Source organism: Camelina sativa, chromosome 15 (genome assembly GCF_030686135.1).
Source record: "Camelina sativa cultivar CO46 ecotype springtype chromosome 15, ASM3068613v1".
In the NCBI taxonomy this organism is placed as follows: Eukaryota; Viridiplantae; Streptophyta; class Magnoliopsida; order Brassicales; family Brassicaceae; genus Camelina; species Camelina sativa.
The window spans coordinates 1,403,636-1,418,526 of NC_141894.1; the positions used below are offsets into that span (position 1 = coordinate 1,403,636).

Below are 14,891 nucleotides of genomic sequence, written 5' to 3' on the forward strand. Positions count from 1 at the left end.
ACTAGTATGTATAATATAACCATAAAACTATATGTTCATAATTATTATTTATCACTAATTTTAGTCATTAACGATATTATCTTCACGAAGAAACACTGTCCGAAGATATTTCACTGTTTTGATGTTCAACGCAAAAGCTTTAGCCAAAATCTTTGGATCAATCGAAGGGTTCGACCCGAAAACTGCATCACCTACCGTGATCAAACCAGGATTTTGGCTCCCAACCGCCCCAATGACAACCGCATTTGTCTTCCCGATATTTGCATGAAACTGTACCAATCTGATGGGAAAAACAAACACATCTCCTGGATAAAGAATTTTGGAGAAGAGTGTGTAGTTGTAGTCGTTCGACGACACAAAGCCGACTAAGAGCTTTCCCTTGATGACTAAGAGTATCTCGGATGCCCGTGGATGAGTGTGCGGTGGGATTTGACCACCCGGGGCAAAGTCAAGGCGGGCAATGGAGACCCCAAGAGTGTTGAGACCAGGGATATCAACAGGGTTAACAAAGGAGCCAAGGCGGTTGCTGGTGTTTCCCGGGATGTTAAGGCCAGAAGCAAAGAAATCATTGGATGTTACTAGTTTTGGATCTTTGCAGAATCTTCCATTTACGAAAACTACGATTTAAAAAAAAAAAAAAACGAATCAGTTAAATGTTTGTAAGTCTTCAAATGATGGTTATATAGTAATCTAGTGGCCGTCAAAAGTATTGAAGATTTTAGCTAAAAGCAACATAATATTAGAGATTACCTCCATTTATATCCTGGACGCCGGCAACACAGTAGTCTTGAAGACGAGATGGGTCGTAACAAACGAAGATGCTAAAGCCAGCAATACGATTTTAGCTAAAAATAACTGAAGAAGACCATTCATTATTTTTGTTTTTTTTACAAATATAATTGGTCGACCTGTGGTTTTGAATTTTGATTACCCTTTCTTTGTGGTTTATGCATGAGAACATGCATGCGCTATACTTATATAGTCAGAAACGTCGTTCAAAAATAAACGATTTTAGTTTACAAGTAAATCACATCCAACTATTATAGATTGATCGAGTTTGTACGTACGAACAAATATCTAAGACCTAATAAAAGTAAATTATAAAAAGGTGGACTTTCATTCATTTTTCTGTTTGTAACATGTAAGGTTTGATTGTTTTATTTAACATATGTTAATTTTTTTTTTCTTGTATAAAAAGTTACGTTTGAAACGAATCGTTTGCTTTATCTAATGAATCAAATTCGTTAAAAGAGGACTGGTTAGCAGCTTCCTCATATAAATTATTTGATTTTGATGAATTATGAATACAAATTTGCTCAATTCCGTGGATAATTTTTAATATGTTAGGATTCAAGAGTATTGAAGTGTTGAATCCGAAGTTTCCTAAATTACCTGGAAATTTCAAACGTGAGAAGAAGTAATAACGATTTGCTTGATGATTAATGTATACAAGCTCTAAGCATACACATGTATACTTGCACACAATCAAAACATTAACCACGCAGTATAAACTTTAGAGGAAAAAGAAAAAAAACCCCAAAGTGTTATTATATCATAATCATAAGCTACACACAAACTCTCTACTAAGGAAAAATGATCAAGTAACTATATTTAGTTGTGTGAATATTGTTTAAGTATATGATTATATATCATCAATATGACTGCATATTTGAGTGTCTTTGGAGTTTTTAAAAAAAAACTTGGAGTTGTTTCATGCAAGCTACAAATCCAGTGCCAGTATTACTCTTTAAATAATTTATTAAATTACAATATGAAATAATAAAACACATTTTAAAAATATAAACCATGTGCATCGCAAGCTCTAAACTGTAAATTAATTTGGAGTCCAATATGCAGAGAACAACATAATCCATAATTAGTGTTTTGCTTCCATGAATACTGTGTTGTGTATATAATATGTAAAATAATTTAAAACGATAAAGCATGCCTTCTCTGTTATAAATATTAAATTATGTTTGTTTTGGTTATAGAGATGGTATTTTTTAAAAATATCACAATGCGTTTTCTACATGGACGTTCTTGAAGCGAATTGTTACCACGCTATTATGATCTCGTTGGACATTTTCAGGTTTGTGTCTTTTTCTTTTAACATTCCACTATCAGGTCAACAAACCTCTTTTTTATTCCCATATCTCACATCCTCTTAAATTTTAAACTAAAACATATGGCTTATTTACAGAACTTTATTAAAGTCATCTGATTTGATTTTATATTATACGTTAGGTATAATAATATGAGAGAAAACGTTGTGAACTCTGATTATTTTAATTAATTTGTATTTTATTTATCTGTTAATCTGTATTTGTTACACTTTACTAAATGTTTTTACTAGTATATATATAACCATCAAACTATATGTTCATAATTATTATTTATCACTAATTTTAGTCATTAACGATATTATCTTCAGGAAGAAACACTGTCCGAAGATATTTCACTGTGTTGATGTTCAACGCAAAAGCTTTAGCCAAAATCTTTGGGTCAACCGAAGGGTTCGACCCGAAAACTGCATCACCTACCGTGATCAAACCAGGATTTTGGCTCCCAACGACACAAAGCCGACTAAGAGCTTTCCCTTGATGACTAAGAGTATCTCGGAGGCCCGTGGATGAGTGTGCGGTGGGATTTGACCACCCGGGGCAAAGTCAATGCGGGCAATGGAGACCCCAAGAGTGTTGAGACCAGGGATATCAACAGGGTTGACAAAGGAGCCAAGGCGGTTGCTGGTGTTTCCCGGGATGTTAAGGCCAGAAGCAAAGAAATCACTGGATGTTACTAGTTTTGGATCTTTGCAGAATCTTCCATTTACCAAAACTACGATAAAGAAAAAAAACAAATCAGTTAAATGTTTGTAAGTTTGAAAATGAAAGTTATATAGTAACTGTGTGCCCGCCTTTGTGTTCATGCCATATATTCTAGTTTGCAACTTCCATAAAATTTGTATTCTATACTGACTTAAATGAATTGTTTTTATCTTAATCTTTTGCCAAGGTAGAGATTGCTAATTTTAATAATTTTTTACTTTAATTATTAGAGATTACCTCCATTTATATCCTGGACGCCGGGGCAACAGTACGAGAAATTGAAGGTCGTTGCTCCTGTGGGTTCTTCAAATAAATCGAATCAATACTATGGAAATTGGTCTAGATACAATGATATTGTGAGTACTTGGTTGATGAACTCAGTGGATAAAAAGATAGGACAGAGTTTGCTCTATATTCCTACTGTAGAGGGTATGTGGAAAAGTATTTTCAATCGTTTCAAGCAGGATAATGCTCCTAGGATCTTTGATATTGAGCGACGTCTTAGTTAACTTGAGCAAGGATCTGTAGATGTGACTACTTACTATACAGCCATGGTTTCTCTTTGGGAAGAACATAAGAATTATATTGATCTTCAGTCTGTACTTGTGGTCGATGTGAATGTGATGCAGCTGTCAAATAGGAACGTTTACAACAGCGTAGTCGTGTGACTAAATTTCTGATGGGATTGAATGAGAGTTATGAGCAAGCTCGACGTCATATTCTAATGTTAAAGCCTATACCTACTATAGAAAAGGCTTTCAACATGGTTACTCAAGATGAGAGACAGATAACTATTAAGCCATTAACGAGGGTTGACAATGTAGCTTTTCAATCTTCAGCCCCTGTTTCATATGATGGTGATCAGACTTATGTTGCTGCGTATAAAACAATGAGGCCGATTCAGAAACCAATTTGTACTCATTGTGGACGCTTAGGACACACAATTCAGAAATGCTATAAGCTTCATGGGTTTCCTCCGGGTTATAAGAGTAATACTGGTTGTAAAGACAATTCACAGAGTTAATATACTTTCCAACCACGAATGCAGACAACTCAGCTACAGCCTCATATGCCTCAGAATCAGCCTAGGATGCAAATACAGATGGTTCCTTATGATCATATTTAGAAGGCGAATGCTATTTCTAATGTGTATAGCAGTCTTCGTATCCAGCCTCTTATGCAGTACCTCCGAATCCTTTGGTCTCTCAGTCTGCTTATATGTCTTCTTCTACTGGATTAGATGGTAACTCTTTTTAACACCACAACAATTACAACAACTTATTTCCCAATACAGTACTCAAGTACAAGCTCAAGAGCATGTTGCTACTACTAATGCTGCGTCTATTACAGATCATGGTCTTATGGCACAAACCTCTACTTCCGGGTACCTTTCCTTTTCCTTCGACTAGCCTTCGTTATGAACATCATACTCTTACTTTTCAAAAACATATTCTTTCTTCTCTTCATAGTTTTACTGCCCATAATGATTAGATTATTGATAGTGGTGCGTCTAGTCATGTTTGTTCAGATTTGATTTTTTAAGGAAATGGTTCATGTTTCTAGTGTCACAGTGACTCTACCGAATGGTACTCAGGTTCCTATTACACACACAGGCACTATTTTCGTTACACAACATTTAGTATTGCATAATGTTCTACATGTTCCTGATTTTCATTTTAACTTGATCAGTGTTAGTTGTTTAGCTCAAAGTTTATTATGTTCTGCTCATTTCTTTCCAAATTGTTGCCTTATACTTTCACAGGGCTTGTTGATTAGGAGGGGTAGACTTCATAATAATCTCTATATTCTAGTAAACAAAATAAAAAAACCCTCTCACCATCTCTTCATGCGGTTTGTTCCCTTTCTACTTCTACTTTGGCTGATGGTGTTCTGTGGCACCAGCGACTTGGACATCCATCACCAGCTGCTTTGAGTAAACTTGTTAGTGTCATTCCTTCTTTAAAATCTTTAGTTTCGAATAATACTCAGTGTCAAATTTTTCCTTTAGCAAAACAGAAAAGACTAGCTTATGTTTCTAATAATAATCTTGCTAAGAAGCCTTTTGATCTTGTTCATATGGATACTTGGGGTCATTTTAGTACAGAGTCTGTTGAGGGTTTTAGATATTTCTTAATTTTGGCAGATGATTGTACGCGTGTAACCTGGATCTATATGTTACGTAATAAAGGTGATGTTCTACCAGCTAGGCCACCGCAATTGTACTTGTGCTTAACATTATGGAAAAGATGGACTGCACATGTTGCATGATGCGCCAGTGCATAATAGATCGACGCATGTCTATCAGAGACGAATACCGGATTTTCTTCGTCCAGGACAAATTTTAATAGATTCTTGAAAAATCACACCCACCCATCATCATTCTCCACTTCTACTACTCCAAATGCCAGTGGATAAATTTGCATATTTCCATGTTGACCACTAGCTGCTACCAAACACCCTTTGTACTTGCCTTTTATAGCTGTCCCATCTATCACTATAACCTTCCTCAAATATTTATATCCATCAATACATGCACCAAATGCAAAGAATAGATATTTGAACAATGTTTTCCCCTTTTTGTCTATTGTTGTCTTAATTTTTGTTATTGTCCCAGGGTTTGTTGATTTTACAAGGTGTAGATATGTTGCCTAGCTTCCTTCTTCCGTTCCACGTGTTGCATTCACTGCCAATTCCTTGGCATTTCATGCCTTCATGTATGAGATGGTTACATTCAACTCAGATAAAACCATCTCAGGCAGCTCACATGCTCTTGGTCCTCTCTTCCCATTAGCAAATTTCCCTTTCAACAACCCGACCAATATCTTAGCTGTTGCTTTCTCCCCATATCTAGACCTCGCAGAGACGTCGCATTCATGCTTCATTGTCACCGTTCTTACTTCTAAATTTAAGTTCTTTGGGTAAGTAACAACATAAACCCGCCAACCACAATTTTTGTCCACACACGCTGCAATCACTCGTGTTTTATCCGATGCAACAATTCTATAGCAAAATATCCTCTTCATAGCATAGAGTGATAGAGCCTTGTACATCTCTGCCTTACTCTAAAATATCCTACCAACATATATTGCATCCATAGCTCTTTCTCAAATCCATGTTTCTCTCATGGCTTGGTAAACCTCTCATATAATCCGGGCATGGTGGTGCGTCATTCAACAACAAAGGATCAGTTTTATCAATCACAGGTGCTTCTACGAGATTCACATCTCCATGTATGACTAAAGCGGAAGGACAGTTGAGCAAACCTTTGATCAGGATATTCCCTCACTCAAAATTGATCAGGACAGTTGAGCAAACCTTTGATCCTTTGAACAGTTGAGCTGATCAAAGCACTCACTGTATCCACCGACCTCCCATTCACCTCTCTCGACCTACTGGCCTTGCCAGAGACAAAGATCTGAAAGGCCAGCGTGAGTAAGGTTCCGCCGTCCTCCACAGTGGATCGCCGGCCGTCGCTTGAGATGATGAAACCAGAAGGAAGGATTGGAATATCGGAAATTTTGACGTCCGCGCCGGAGAGAGTGGTATCCATTGTAGCCATGTCCATAGGAGCGTACACCAGCATGCCTCCCAAGGCGTCCATGTAGCAATCTTGCAGCATCAACATGTCGTCCTTGTCTGAGTCTTGTGCCATCCCCTTGCCATTATTCTCTTCTTGCGTTGGCTGAAATGTATATTGTATACACACGCACGACGATTAAAGATTATTAGAGTAATATAATATGCCAATAAACGCTTAATTATATAAAAAGTCGTTCAGAAGAGATATATACATGTACCCGGAGGATGCTTAAGCAGTTGGTTTCACTTGATCCGGTGGCAATGCGCGCGATCTCAGTGACTACGGTCCCATAGGCAAGAACATCCCACTGTTACACGTAATTAAACGTTTTTTTTTTATGTGTGTGTTAGTACGTTCTTTAAAACATGCAACAGTAAGAGAAAAAAATATATATATATATATATTCATGTTTTTAACATGAGGCTTTACACCTTTCCATGATTCCATCCATCATCATCGGCAGTGCTATGCATGAACTCGGGCTAGTGTAACCGGTGTAATCTATCTAACGAGTTGGACTAAAGCATACTTGAATCAAAAACCCTAACCAAAATCCGGACTAACTAGCTAGTACTAGTTTCACGTATCAAAGTTCACAAAATATGATCATGATCAATTGATCATACAGATTAAGAAAGAGATAGAGAAAAGAAAGGAACCTGCTCACGAGTGTCGAGTTTCCGGAGGAGGTCGAAGACTTGCACAGGAGGCAGAGGATTGCAAGAGAGGAAGCAGCACTAACAATTAAACCGGGTGGTTGACCGGCCTCGAGGTTCATCCGCATCGAGACTCTCACTCCACATTTCGACTGCTGCGGAAAGTCAACTTTTCCGGACATGGTCAACATTTCGTTGAAATTCATTATTATTCTCTCACCTAAATTCAGTACTCTCCTCCTTTCTTCTCCTGTCCTTATGACTGCCAAAATATAATTACTTGATCAAACGCCACATTATAGTAGAAACTATACGTAAATAAACAATAACTAATAATAACGTAAAGTTGCATGTCTTTCGGTTTGAACCTAGAGATACGTGATATAAAAATTATCCGACCAGCGCTTGACATTTTTTAGCTGGTTGCACTAGCATAATAGATGATATGTATTTTAATTACCACTGTGTAGAAAAAGTGAATTGTGATGAAATGGTGACTAATGCGTGTATACTAACACTACGTACACACACAACATTATGAAATGGTGACTATTGATGATGATAAGTGAATTTTACAATAACATAAGTTTCCTTTCCTCGCTCATGTGTTGGACTTTCTGTCTTTCTCTAGGGTTTTTATTTTATGATAACCTAATAAACTAAACAACTAATATGATCACATTGAATGATCAGCAAGTCTGATTCAGAATTTAAAAAAAAAAAATTATTATTATTCGCTTTTAGCCTACAAACCTCTCACTCTCGCCTTACTCATTAGTTTGGAATTTACAAAAGAAGACTAGAAAAAGTCATAAATTTGAAAGGGGATTACATGAGCTTTTGCTGTTGGCCCAAAGTAATGTAGTCCAAATGATTGTGGGCTTTACTATATTTTGGGCCGTGTAAAAGACGTCGCAACTCATCAAAAAATCAGATCTGTTTTTACTTTTTACTTTGGAAGTGCTTGAGAATTTCACACCATGGCCAATGGGTTACTCAAAAATAAATTAATCATATAATTAATATTAATTTAATCAAAGTAACCCATTAAGAATTTAGTCAAAATTCATCCTCCACTAGAGAAACTTATGAAGGTTTCTCAATCATTAATAATTTTTTTTAACTATTGTTTATTAATTTTCAAATTTAAATAATTTTAAATTGAGAAATAAGTTATATTAATTACTTATATTACATATAAGGGAAATAAAAATATTTTACAGAATTAGGGAATATTAAACATATTTTACAAAATTGGGAAAAATAAATGAAACACATCTAATTGTACATTAACCTTCACCACTGCTAATATTTTCAATCTCCCAAAAAACAGAGGAATCAAATTGTTATAGCTGTCCTATGTGTTCCTCCTTTCTCATTGTTTCTTCTTCTCCAAGGAACTATTTCGATATTGAAAATGAGATTTAATGATGAATTAAGTCTCAAAATAGCCATAGACAGTTCAATGCAAACCAGCTATTAGATCGCATACAAAGGAATGTAATGTAAGATCACATAAGCTTACTAACAATATCGTAAGGCTAAATCCCACAAGAAGGGGAAGCCCGTACAAAATCAATGATGAAAAGAGTGGTTAGACAATGAGCAAGAGCACCAAAAACTACAAACACATGGAATATCTGATGGCTATGTCCTGCCATATCAAACCCTCCAGGCTTCCATCTCTCAGGCACACGACTAACATAAAACGCTGCTCCCAAAGCATACGAAAAACCCGTGGCAATCTCGTAACCGAGGGCGATGAACACGTTAGGGTGATCCCAGTAAAGGCAAAGCACATGTGTAGCAGGTATCACAGCAGATGATCCCATTGCTAGGGAAAGATTTGCTCTGAACCGCGGCGATGAGAGAGCTGGAGAGAGGAGAGTGATGATAGCGAGGAGGCCGAGGGTTGAGATCGATATCACCTGCAGCATTGTGACTTACTTGATCATAGAAGTAACCGTAGAGCATGAGTATATTGGGGTGGCGAAGATGAGACTGAATCTCGACTTCTCTTCTGAGCTGGTGTTCAACTTGAGAATGTTGAAGCTGGCTCTCTTCTGTCATTACCTTTGATGTAGAGGTTACCGAATTGAAAACTATCACAACATCAAGTAATATCTGCATGAACCGAACTTGATAAAGAAATTAAGCACACTATAAATACAATAATATCGATCACAGTGTGTGCGGTGTGCCTATTAGATCATGGATCAGAGAAACTTCTCACAATGTTCTTTTAGTTTTGTTTGGATTAGGCAGGCAGAACAAAAGAAAAAGTTAACTTACGATGGGTTAACAATAGAACGAGGAGTGTAAATAACATGAATAGAAAAGTGAAAAATCAGAAGCTAATAAGAAGTTCGGATCAATAATTCGATATAGAAATCAAACCCTGGAAGAAGGTGAAATTGCAGAATCGAAAAAGATGATCTGATAATGATTCGCTTCAAAAAAATATCTGCAAGACAGAAGAAGAAACGTAAGTAAGAAAAAGAAAAAAAAAAACCAGAGGAAGAACATAAGACAAATGTAAGTAAGAAAACAAAAATTAGAGGAAGAAGAAGCAGCGTAGAGACAGAACAGAGAGAACACAACAATCCATCAAAGCCATGACTGAGTGCTTAAAGGATCGATCCACATAAGAAAAGAGCATACAGTTATACCAAAGCGGGACAAGAAAGTCAACAATTTCACTATGATAGGAAACAAGAAAACAAGCCCTAGAAGTTGAGACGAAAGAGAGAGAATAGATCACCCACCTGATTTATGCTTTGAACATGATGAATTAGCAGAGAGTTGCGCACAAATCCAATTCAAGTCAAGAATCCCTCAAAATCGATACAATAGAACCAAATTGGCTCAAAAATTAGCGCAGATTAATCAGTTCATCGTAAATTCAGATTCTTGATATATATGATTCCTTTTCTCCAGTCTCTTCTCTTAGTTTCTCAGAGATGGTTGAGAGATCAAACTCACGTTTTCTCGCAGTAATCATCACTCGTAAATCTATCATTTTCTTGCTGATATCGATCCTCACCGCCGTCGCATCTTGGTTCTTAATCTTTTCTTCCACAAACCCTAACCGAGTTCTCGACTACATCTCAGTATCAGAACCCTCAGATGCACCTCTCATCATCATCAAGAACTCAAACAGTTCTCCTCAAAACAGAGAAGGTGCGGAAACAGAGGAACCCAAAAATGAAAACAGAGGAGCGGCAAAAACAGAGTCATTCATCAATGAAAACAGAGCCAAAACCCTCCAATGCATCGAGAATAAGGTTTCTCCTTCTCCGACGCCATTGAAAGTCTACATGTATGATATGAGTCCAGAGTTTCACTTTGGGTTATTAGGTTGGAAACCAGAGAGAAACAACGACGTCGTTTGGCCTGATATCAGAGTCAATGTTCCTCACCATCCAGGTGGTCTTAACTTGCAGCACAGTGTTGAGTATTGGCTTACGTTAGATCTTTTGTTCTCTGAGCTCCCAGAAGATTCTAGAAGCTCTCGTGCTGCGGTACGTGTGAAGAACTCGAGCGAAGCTGATGTAGTGTTCGTGCCTTTCTTCTCTTCTTTGAGCTATAACCGATTCTCTAAGGTTAACCAAAAGCAGAAGAAGAGCCAAGACAGAGAGTTACAGGTAAATCAAATCCGAATATTTCCTTAAAAAGTTTAATTCTTAACATTTTTGTGCTGATTGCTTAAACGTTGAAAATATACTATTTTGCAAAGATTCTAGTATAATACGCATTTCTAACATGTAACGTAAGTGTTATAATAATCTTCAGATAATATAACTTGACTTGGATCTGAATTTATTGATAGGACAATTTGGTGAGATACGTAACGTCTCAAAAAGAGTGGAAGATCTCAGGAGGGAAGGATCATGTGATAATGGCGCACCATCCCAATAGCATGTCGACCGCAAGGCATAAGCTATATCCGGCGATGTTTCTGGTCGCTGACTTTGGTAGATACTCGCCACGTGTCTCCAATGTTGACAAAGACATTGTGGCTCCATACAAACATCTTGTTCCATCGTACGTTAATGACACGTCGGGATTTGATGGCCGTCCGATCTTGCTCTACTTCCAAGGAGCCATCTACCGCAAAGCTGTGAGTAGTAGTACTTTGCTTGCTTATGTTACACGATAGCTCATTATCTTATTTATATATATGGAGTTTGAAATTAGCCAAATTCCCATAGTTGTTAACAATAACTCATTAAGTGGATATAGAACCTAGCTTAGACTGTACTACAATAACTTGAGTTACTTAAGTTGATTTAGTTTTGTTGTACTAAAACATTCTAACTTAAAATTTGATTCACACACAATCATGTAGGGTGGATTCGTGAGGCAAGAGCTATACTACCTTCTAAAAGAAGAAAAAGGCGTCCACTTCTCTTTCGGTAGCGTACGAAATCACGGCATAACCAAAGCCGGAGATGGAATGAGATCGTCCAAGTTCTGTCTCAACATCGCAGGGGATACTCCATCGTCCAACCGCCTCTTTGACGCCATAGCTAGTCACTGTGTTCCCGTGATAATCAGCGACGACATTGAGTTACCTTACGAAGACGTTCTTAACTACAACGAGTTCTGTCTCTTTGTCCGATCATCCGACGCTGTAAAGAAAGGGTTTCTGATGGGTCTTGTGAGGAGCATTGGTAGAGAAGAGTATTATAAGATGTGGAAACGGTTGAAGGAAGTTGAGAAGTATTTCGAGTTGCGTTTCCCGTCTTTTTGGAACCGTGAAATGTCACTCACCAGACTGCTCCGAGTAAAGCCATGAGATGTCTCATATGATAATACTTCCTGTTACTATCACTGAGTGCATCATGAAGTACATCTTTCTCTTCAAGCGTCTCCTTATACCCTGCAAATGCAATGAACTTTTTTTTCTTGCTTAGGAGGTCTGAGTGAGATTTTAAGCAGAGAGTAACAAGGCCAATGACTTACCGTTTCCAGTGACTATGATTTCTGGGTCATTATACTTCTCTTTGATGTATTTCAAAACTTTTCTTAGCCCGTCTGCGCAAACTGGATACTTTGCACTTGCCGGCTGAAGCATTACATAAGAAAGAGACTTAGGAAAAGCTCAAATCGTTTAAAACAAAGATAAATATTGTGTCAATGACAACATCCATACCTGAGAACCAATCTTGAACCCATCTGAGTTACTTGCTGCAAGTAATCGAAAAAAAGATTAGAGAGGAAGATAAGTATTATCACAGAAATAAGCAAACTGTAATGGTTAGAAGTTAGAACATACAATGTAACTGCAAGCCCGAATCAGCTTCCCAACTCTGTTTCTCTGGATCAACATTGTCCACATGAGCAACAAACGCAGAAGTGAAGTAATTGATACCAACAAAATCGTAAGAACCCTTCAGTTTCTCCTTCTGCTCAGGCGTAAACGATGGTAATCGAGCACCAACAATATCTTTCATGATCTGAGGGTAGTCTCCATGTGTTATTGGTTCCATATGCCTGCAAGCAAATAGCAAGACTCCACACTCAGAACGCTAAGCTAACAAGAGTGCTTAAACAATATTTCTTGAAGACTACTCACCAGCCTAGAGTGAAGTCCATTGCTCTCTTCACTATCTTCTCTGGAGCATTTGAGCTAGATTTCTTATCATAAGGCTCGAACCACATTGGACTTTGAACAATTCCAATCTTCCCACTTTTGCACTATTTATATTGAAATCCATAGGTTAGATCAACCAAAATTAAATTCAAACGCATATAATATATATAGGTTCTAAAGATTATACCTTTCCACATTTCCTAAATTCTTCCACAGCTTCGGCATGAGCCAACAGCAGATTGTGACTAACGGTGTAAGCTTCATGTCCAGACTTGCCAGCAACACACTTCTCATTGACATATTTAGAACATCTTCCAGGTGCTTTCTCTCCAGTCTCATATCCACCACGACTAAATTCATAAGGCTCGTTTATAGTAACCCAATGCTTCACTCTGTCACCATATTCGTTGAAGGCAAACTTTGCAAATTCCCGGAAGTCCTCCCTATATACAAGTTTCAGAAGATATTAACTTAAAAAGATAGGAAACATAACTGATATAACATAGATCAATACTAGGCTTATAAGACTTACAAGATTTGGTCACTCAAGAAACCGCCATATTCATCTTCGAGAGCCTGAGGTACATCCCATTGAAACAATGTAACCATAGGCTTTACACCTGCAAAACTCAATCACGAGTGAGATTTTTAGCTACGTAGGTAAGGAAAAAAGTAAATTTAATATGAAATGATAACGTGATAGAAGGTATAGTAACCATTTGCAATGAGCTCGTTGATAAGATTATTGTAGAATTTAACTCCGGCTTCATTCACTCCCTTGTCCTTTTTCCCATCTGATAGTTTTCAAGAAGCAACAAAGTTATTAGAGAAGTGCAACAAATTGCAAGAGAATCATTAACCAAAGAAACTGATTTTGTCTTAGGAGGAAAAATCCTTGACCAAGAAATAGAGAACCTAAAGGCATCCATGTTCACTTTTTTTCAATAGTTCAACATCTTCCTGCAACATTATCAAAAAGTTAGTTTAGATGAAGCCTTTGCTAAGTTACACACTTAAGCTACTCTACAGGGAGAAGGGACTGCTCGTAGAACATATATATATATACCTTATAATGATGATAGAAATCAACTCCCAGCCTGCCATCAAGGTTGTTGTTCCTATCTGCATATTTTAAATAACATGCTCATGACCAGATTGAGTTCTAAAAGCATAACAAGTGACTCAATTTCATAATCTTCTGACTAGTTAGAAGAAGAGGAAAAAAACCTGAATGTTTAAGAGTAAACGAGTCCCAAATGCTTGAACCTCGGCCTCCTTCTTCTGGTGCACCTTCATGCTATACAAGCAAAATTAGAAACAAAAGTTTGATCAGAATCATGAAACTGAAGCATCAAGATGACTAACTATAAACCCTTAACAAAGAAACAATCTTTAGGTCTAAATTATTAAAGTAAGAGACTTGAAATTGACCAATGTGGTCAACACAGCTTCGGTGTCTTAAACCTTAGACGACAGTTCATGACAAGTAACTGCCTTTAAAATGGATTAAAGGATAAAACTTTAAAGTTTTCCCCTTTCACTAAAGTCTTAAAGATACCAAATTTGATCTCTTTAAACTTTGTTAATCGTACTTACGAAGCTACTATAGCTGATTATATATATAGAAAATTCCTGAATCACTGGGAACAATTTAATCACAAGAGAGAGTATATCCAGCAACGAACGATCAACGCTCGCCGGAATAAGAAAAAAATCAGTTAACCGGAGGAATGAGCAATGTTATGACTTGTGAATCGAAATTAGATATACCTGGAAAGCAGAAGTGGCAGCACCGAACAAGAAACCATCGGGAAAGCTACCTCGACCAAACGTGGAACTCTCAGGACACACTGATCCACCATTGACGGTGATCGGAGAAGCAATCACGGCGTCGAGAAGTAAACCCAGAAAGTGAATAGCTTTGAATGCCATAGTATTTTTAAATGCTTAACGTGCTCATCGTGTTCCATTATTTATAGTCTCTCTCGAGAGAGAGATCACAGACAAGAATTTTTTTAAAAGATTATTTTTGTTTCATCGATACTTCGAGACGAAGATTTAAAGCAAGGTGTGAGCGACATGTGTGACATATTAAATGACTACAAAAAAAAAAAAAATATTATCTTAGATATCTAACCATTTAATTTCGATATCTTAGCCTTCTCTTGTTAGCTAACTTTATTGATTTTGGGTAGAAGAAAGAAACAACGTTAAGGTTTCCACTAATAAAATTG

The 14,891-nt window shown here is 37.2% G+C and overlaps 1 protein-coding gene, 1 long non-coding RNA gene and 3 pseudogenes across 4 annotated transcripts; 2 read left to right on the forward strand and 3 right to left on the reverse strand.

The window, feature by feature from the left end:
• Positions 1 to 60: 60 nt before the first annotated feature.
• On the reverse strand, positions 61 to 921 carry LOC104744521 (germin-like protein subfamily 1 member 3; annotated as a pseudogene). Its single transcript, XR_015581303.1, has 2 exons — positions 751 to 921; positions 61 to 617 (listed from the first exon to the last, which is right to left on the reverse strand). The product of XR_015581303.1 is annotated as a germin-like protein subfamily 1 member 3 (transcript).
• Positions 922 to 3,504: 2,583 nt separating this feature from the next.
• On the forward strand, positions 3,505 to 4,601 carry LOC147926190 (uncharacterized; annotated as a pseudogene).
• Positions 4,602 to 8,522: 3,921 nt separating this feature from the next.
• LOC147926191 (uncharacterized) lies at positions 8,523 to 9,962 on the reverse strand. The gene is made up of 2 exons (XR_015581397.1): positions 9,827 to 9,962; positions 8,523 to 9,525 (listed from the first exon to the last, which is right to left on the reverse strand). It is a non-coding gene; the product is annotated as an uncharacterized LOC147926191 (long non-coding RNA).
• Positions 9,821 to 12,089, forward strand: LOC104747993 (putative arabinosyltransferase ARAD1). Its single transcript, XM_010469691.3, has 3 exons — positions 9,821 to 10,705; positions 10,891 to 11,181; positions 11,410 to 12,089. Exons 1-3 carry the CDS (start codon positions 10,022 to 10,024, stop codon positions 11,857 to 11,859), a joined length of 1,425 nt encoding a protein of 474 aa, XP_010467993.2. The 5' UTR covers positions 9,821 to 10,021; the 3' UTR covers positions 11,860 to 12,089.
• LOC104744522 (putative inactive beta-glucosidase 25) lies at positions 11,273 to 14,688 on the reverse strand (annotated as a pseudogene). The gene is made up of 12 exons (XR_015581396.1): positions 14,428 to 14,688; positions 13,885 to 13,954; positions 13,724 to 13,779; positions 13,541 to 13,617; positions 13,374 to 13,451; positions 13,190 to 13,277; positions 12,845 to 13,100; positions 12,640 to 12,761; positions 12,340 to 12,557; positions 12,217 to 12,251; positions 12,027 to 12,129; positions 11,273 to 11,943 (listed from the first exon to the last, which is right to left on the reverse strand). The product of XR_015581396.1 is annotated as a putative inactive beta-glucosidase 25 (transcript).
• Positions 14,689 to 14,891: the final 203 nt, after the last annotated feature.

Coding starts and splice junctions, on each gene's coding strand:
- LOC104747993 (XM_010469691.3), top strand. CDS start 10,022: ATGGTTGAGAGATCAAACTCACGTTTTCTCGCAGTAATCATCACTCGT. Junction 10,706..10,890: donor GCCAAGACAGAGAGTTACAG/GTAAATCAAATC, acceptor ATTTATTGATAG/GACAATTTGGTGAGATACGT. Junction 11,182..11,409: donor GAGCCATCTACCGCAAAGCT/GTGAGTAGTAGT, acceptor ACAATCATGTAG/GGTGGATTCGTGAGGCAAGA.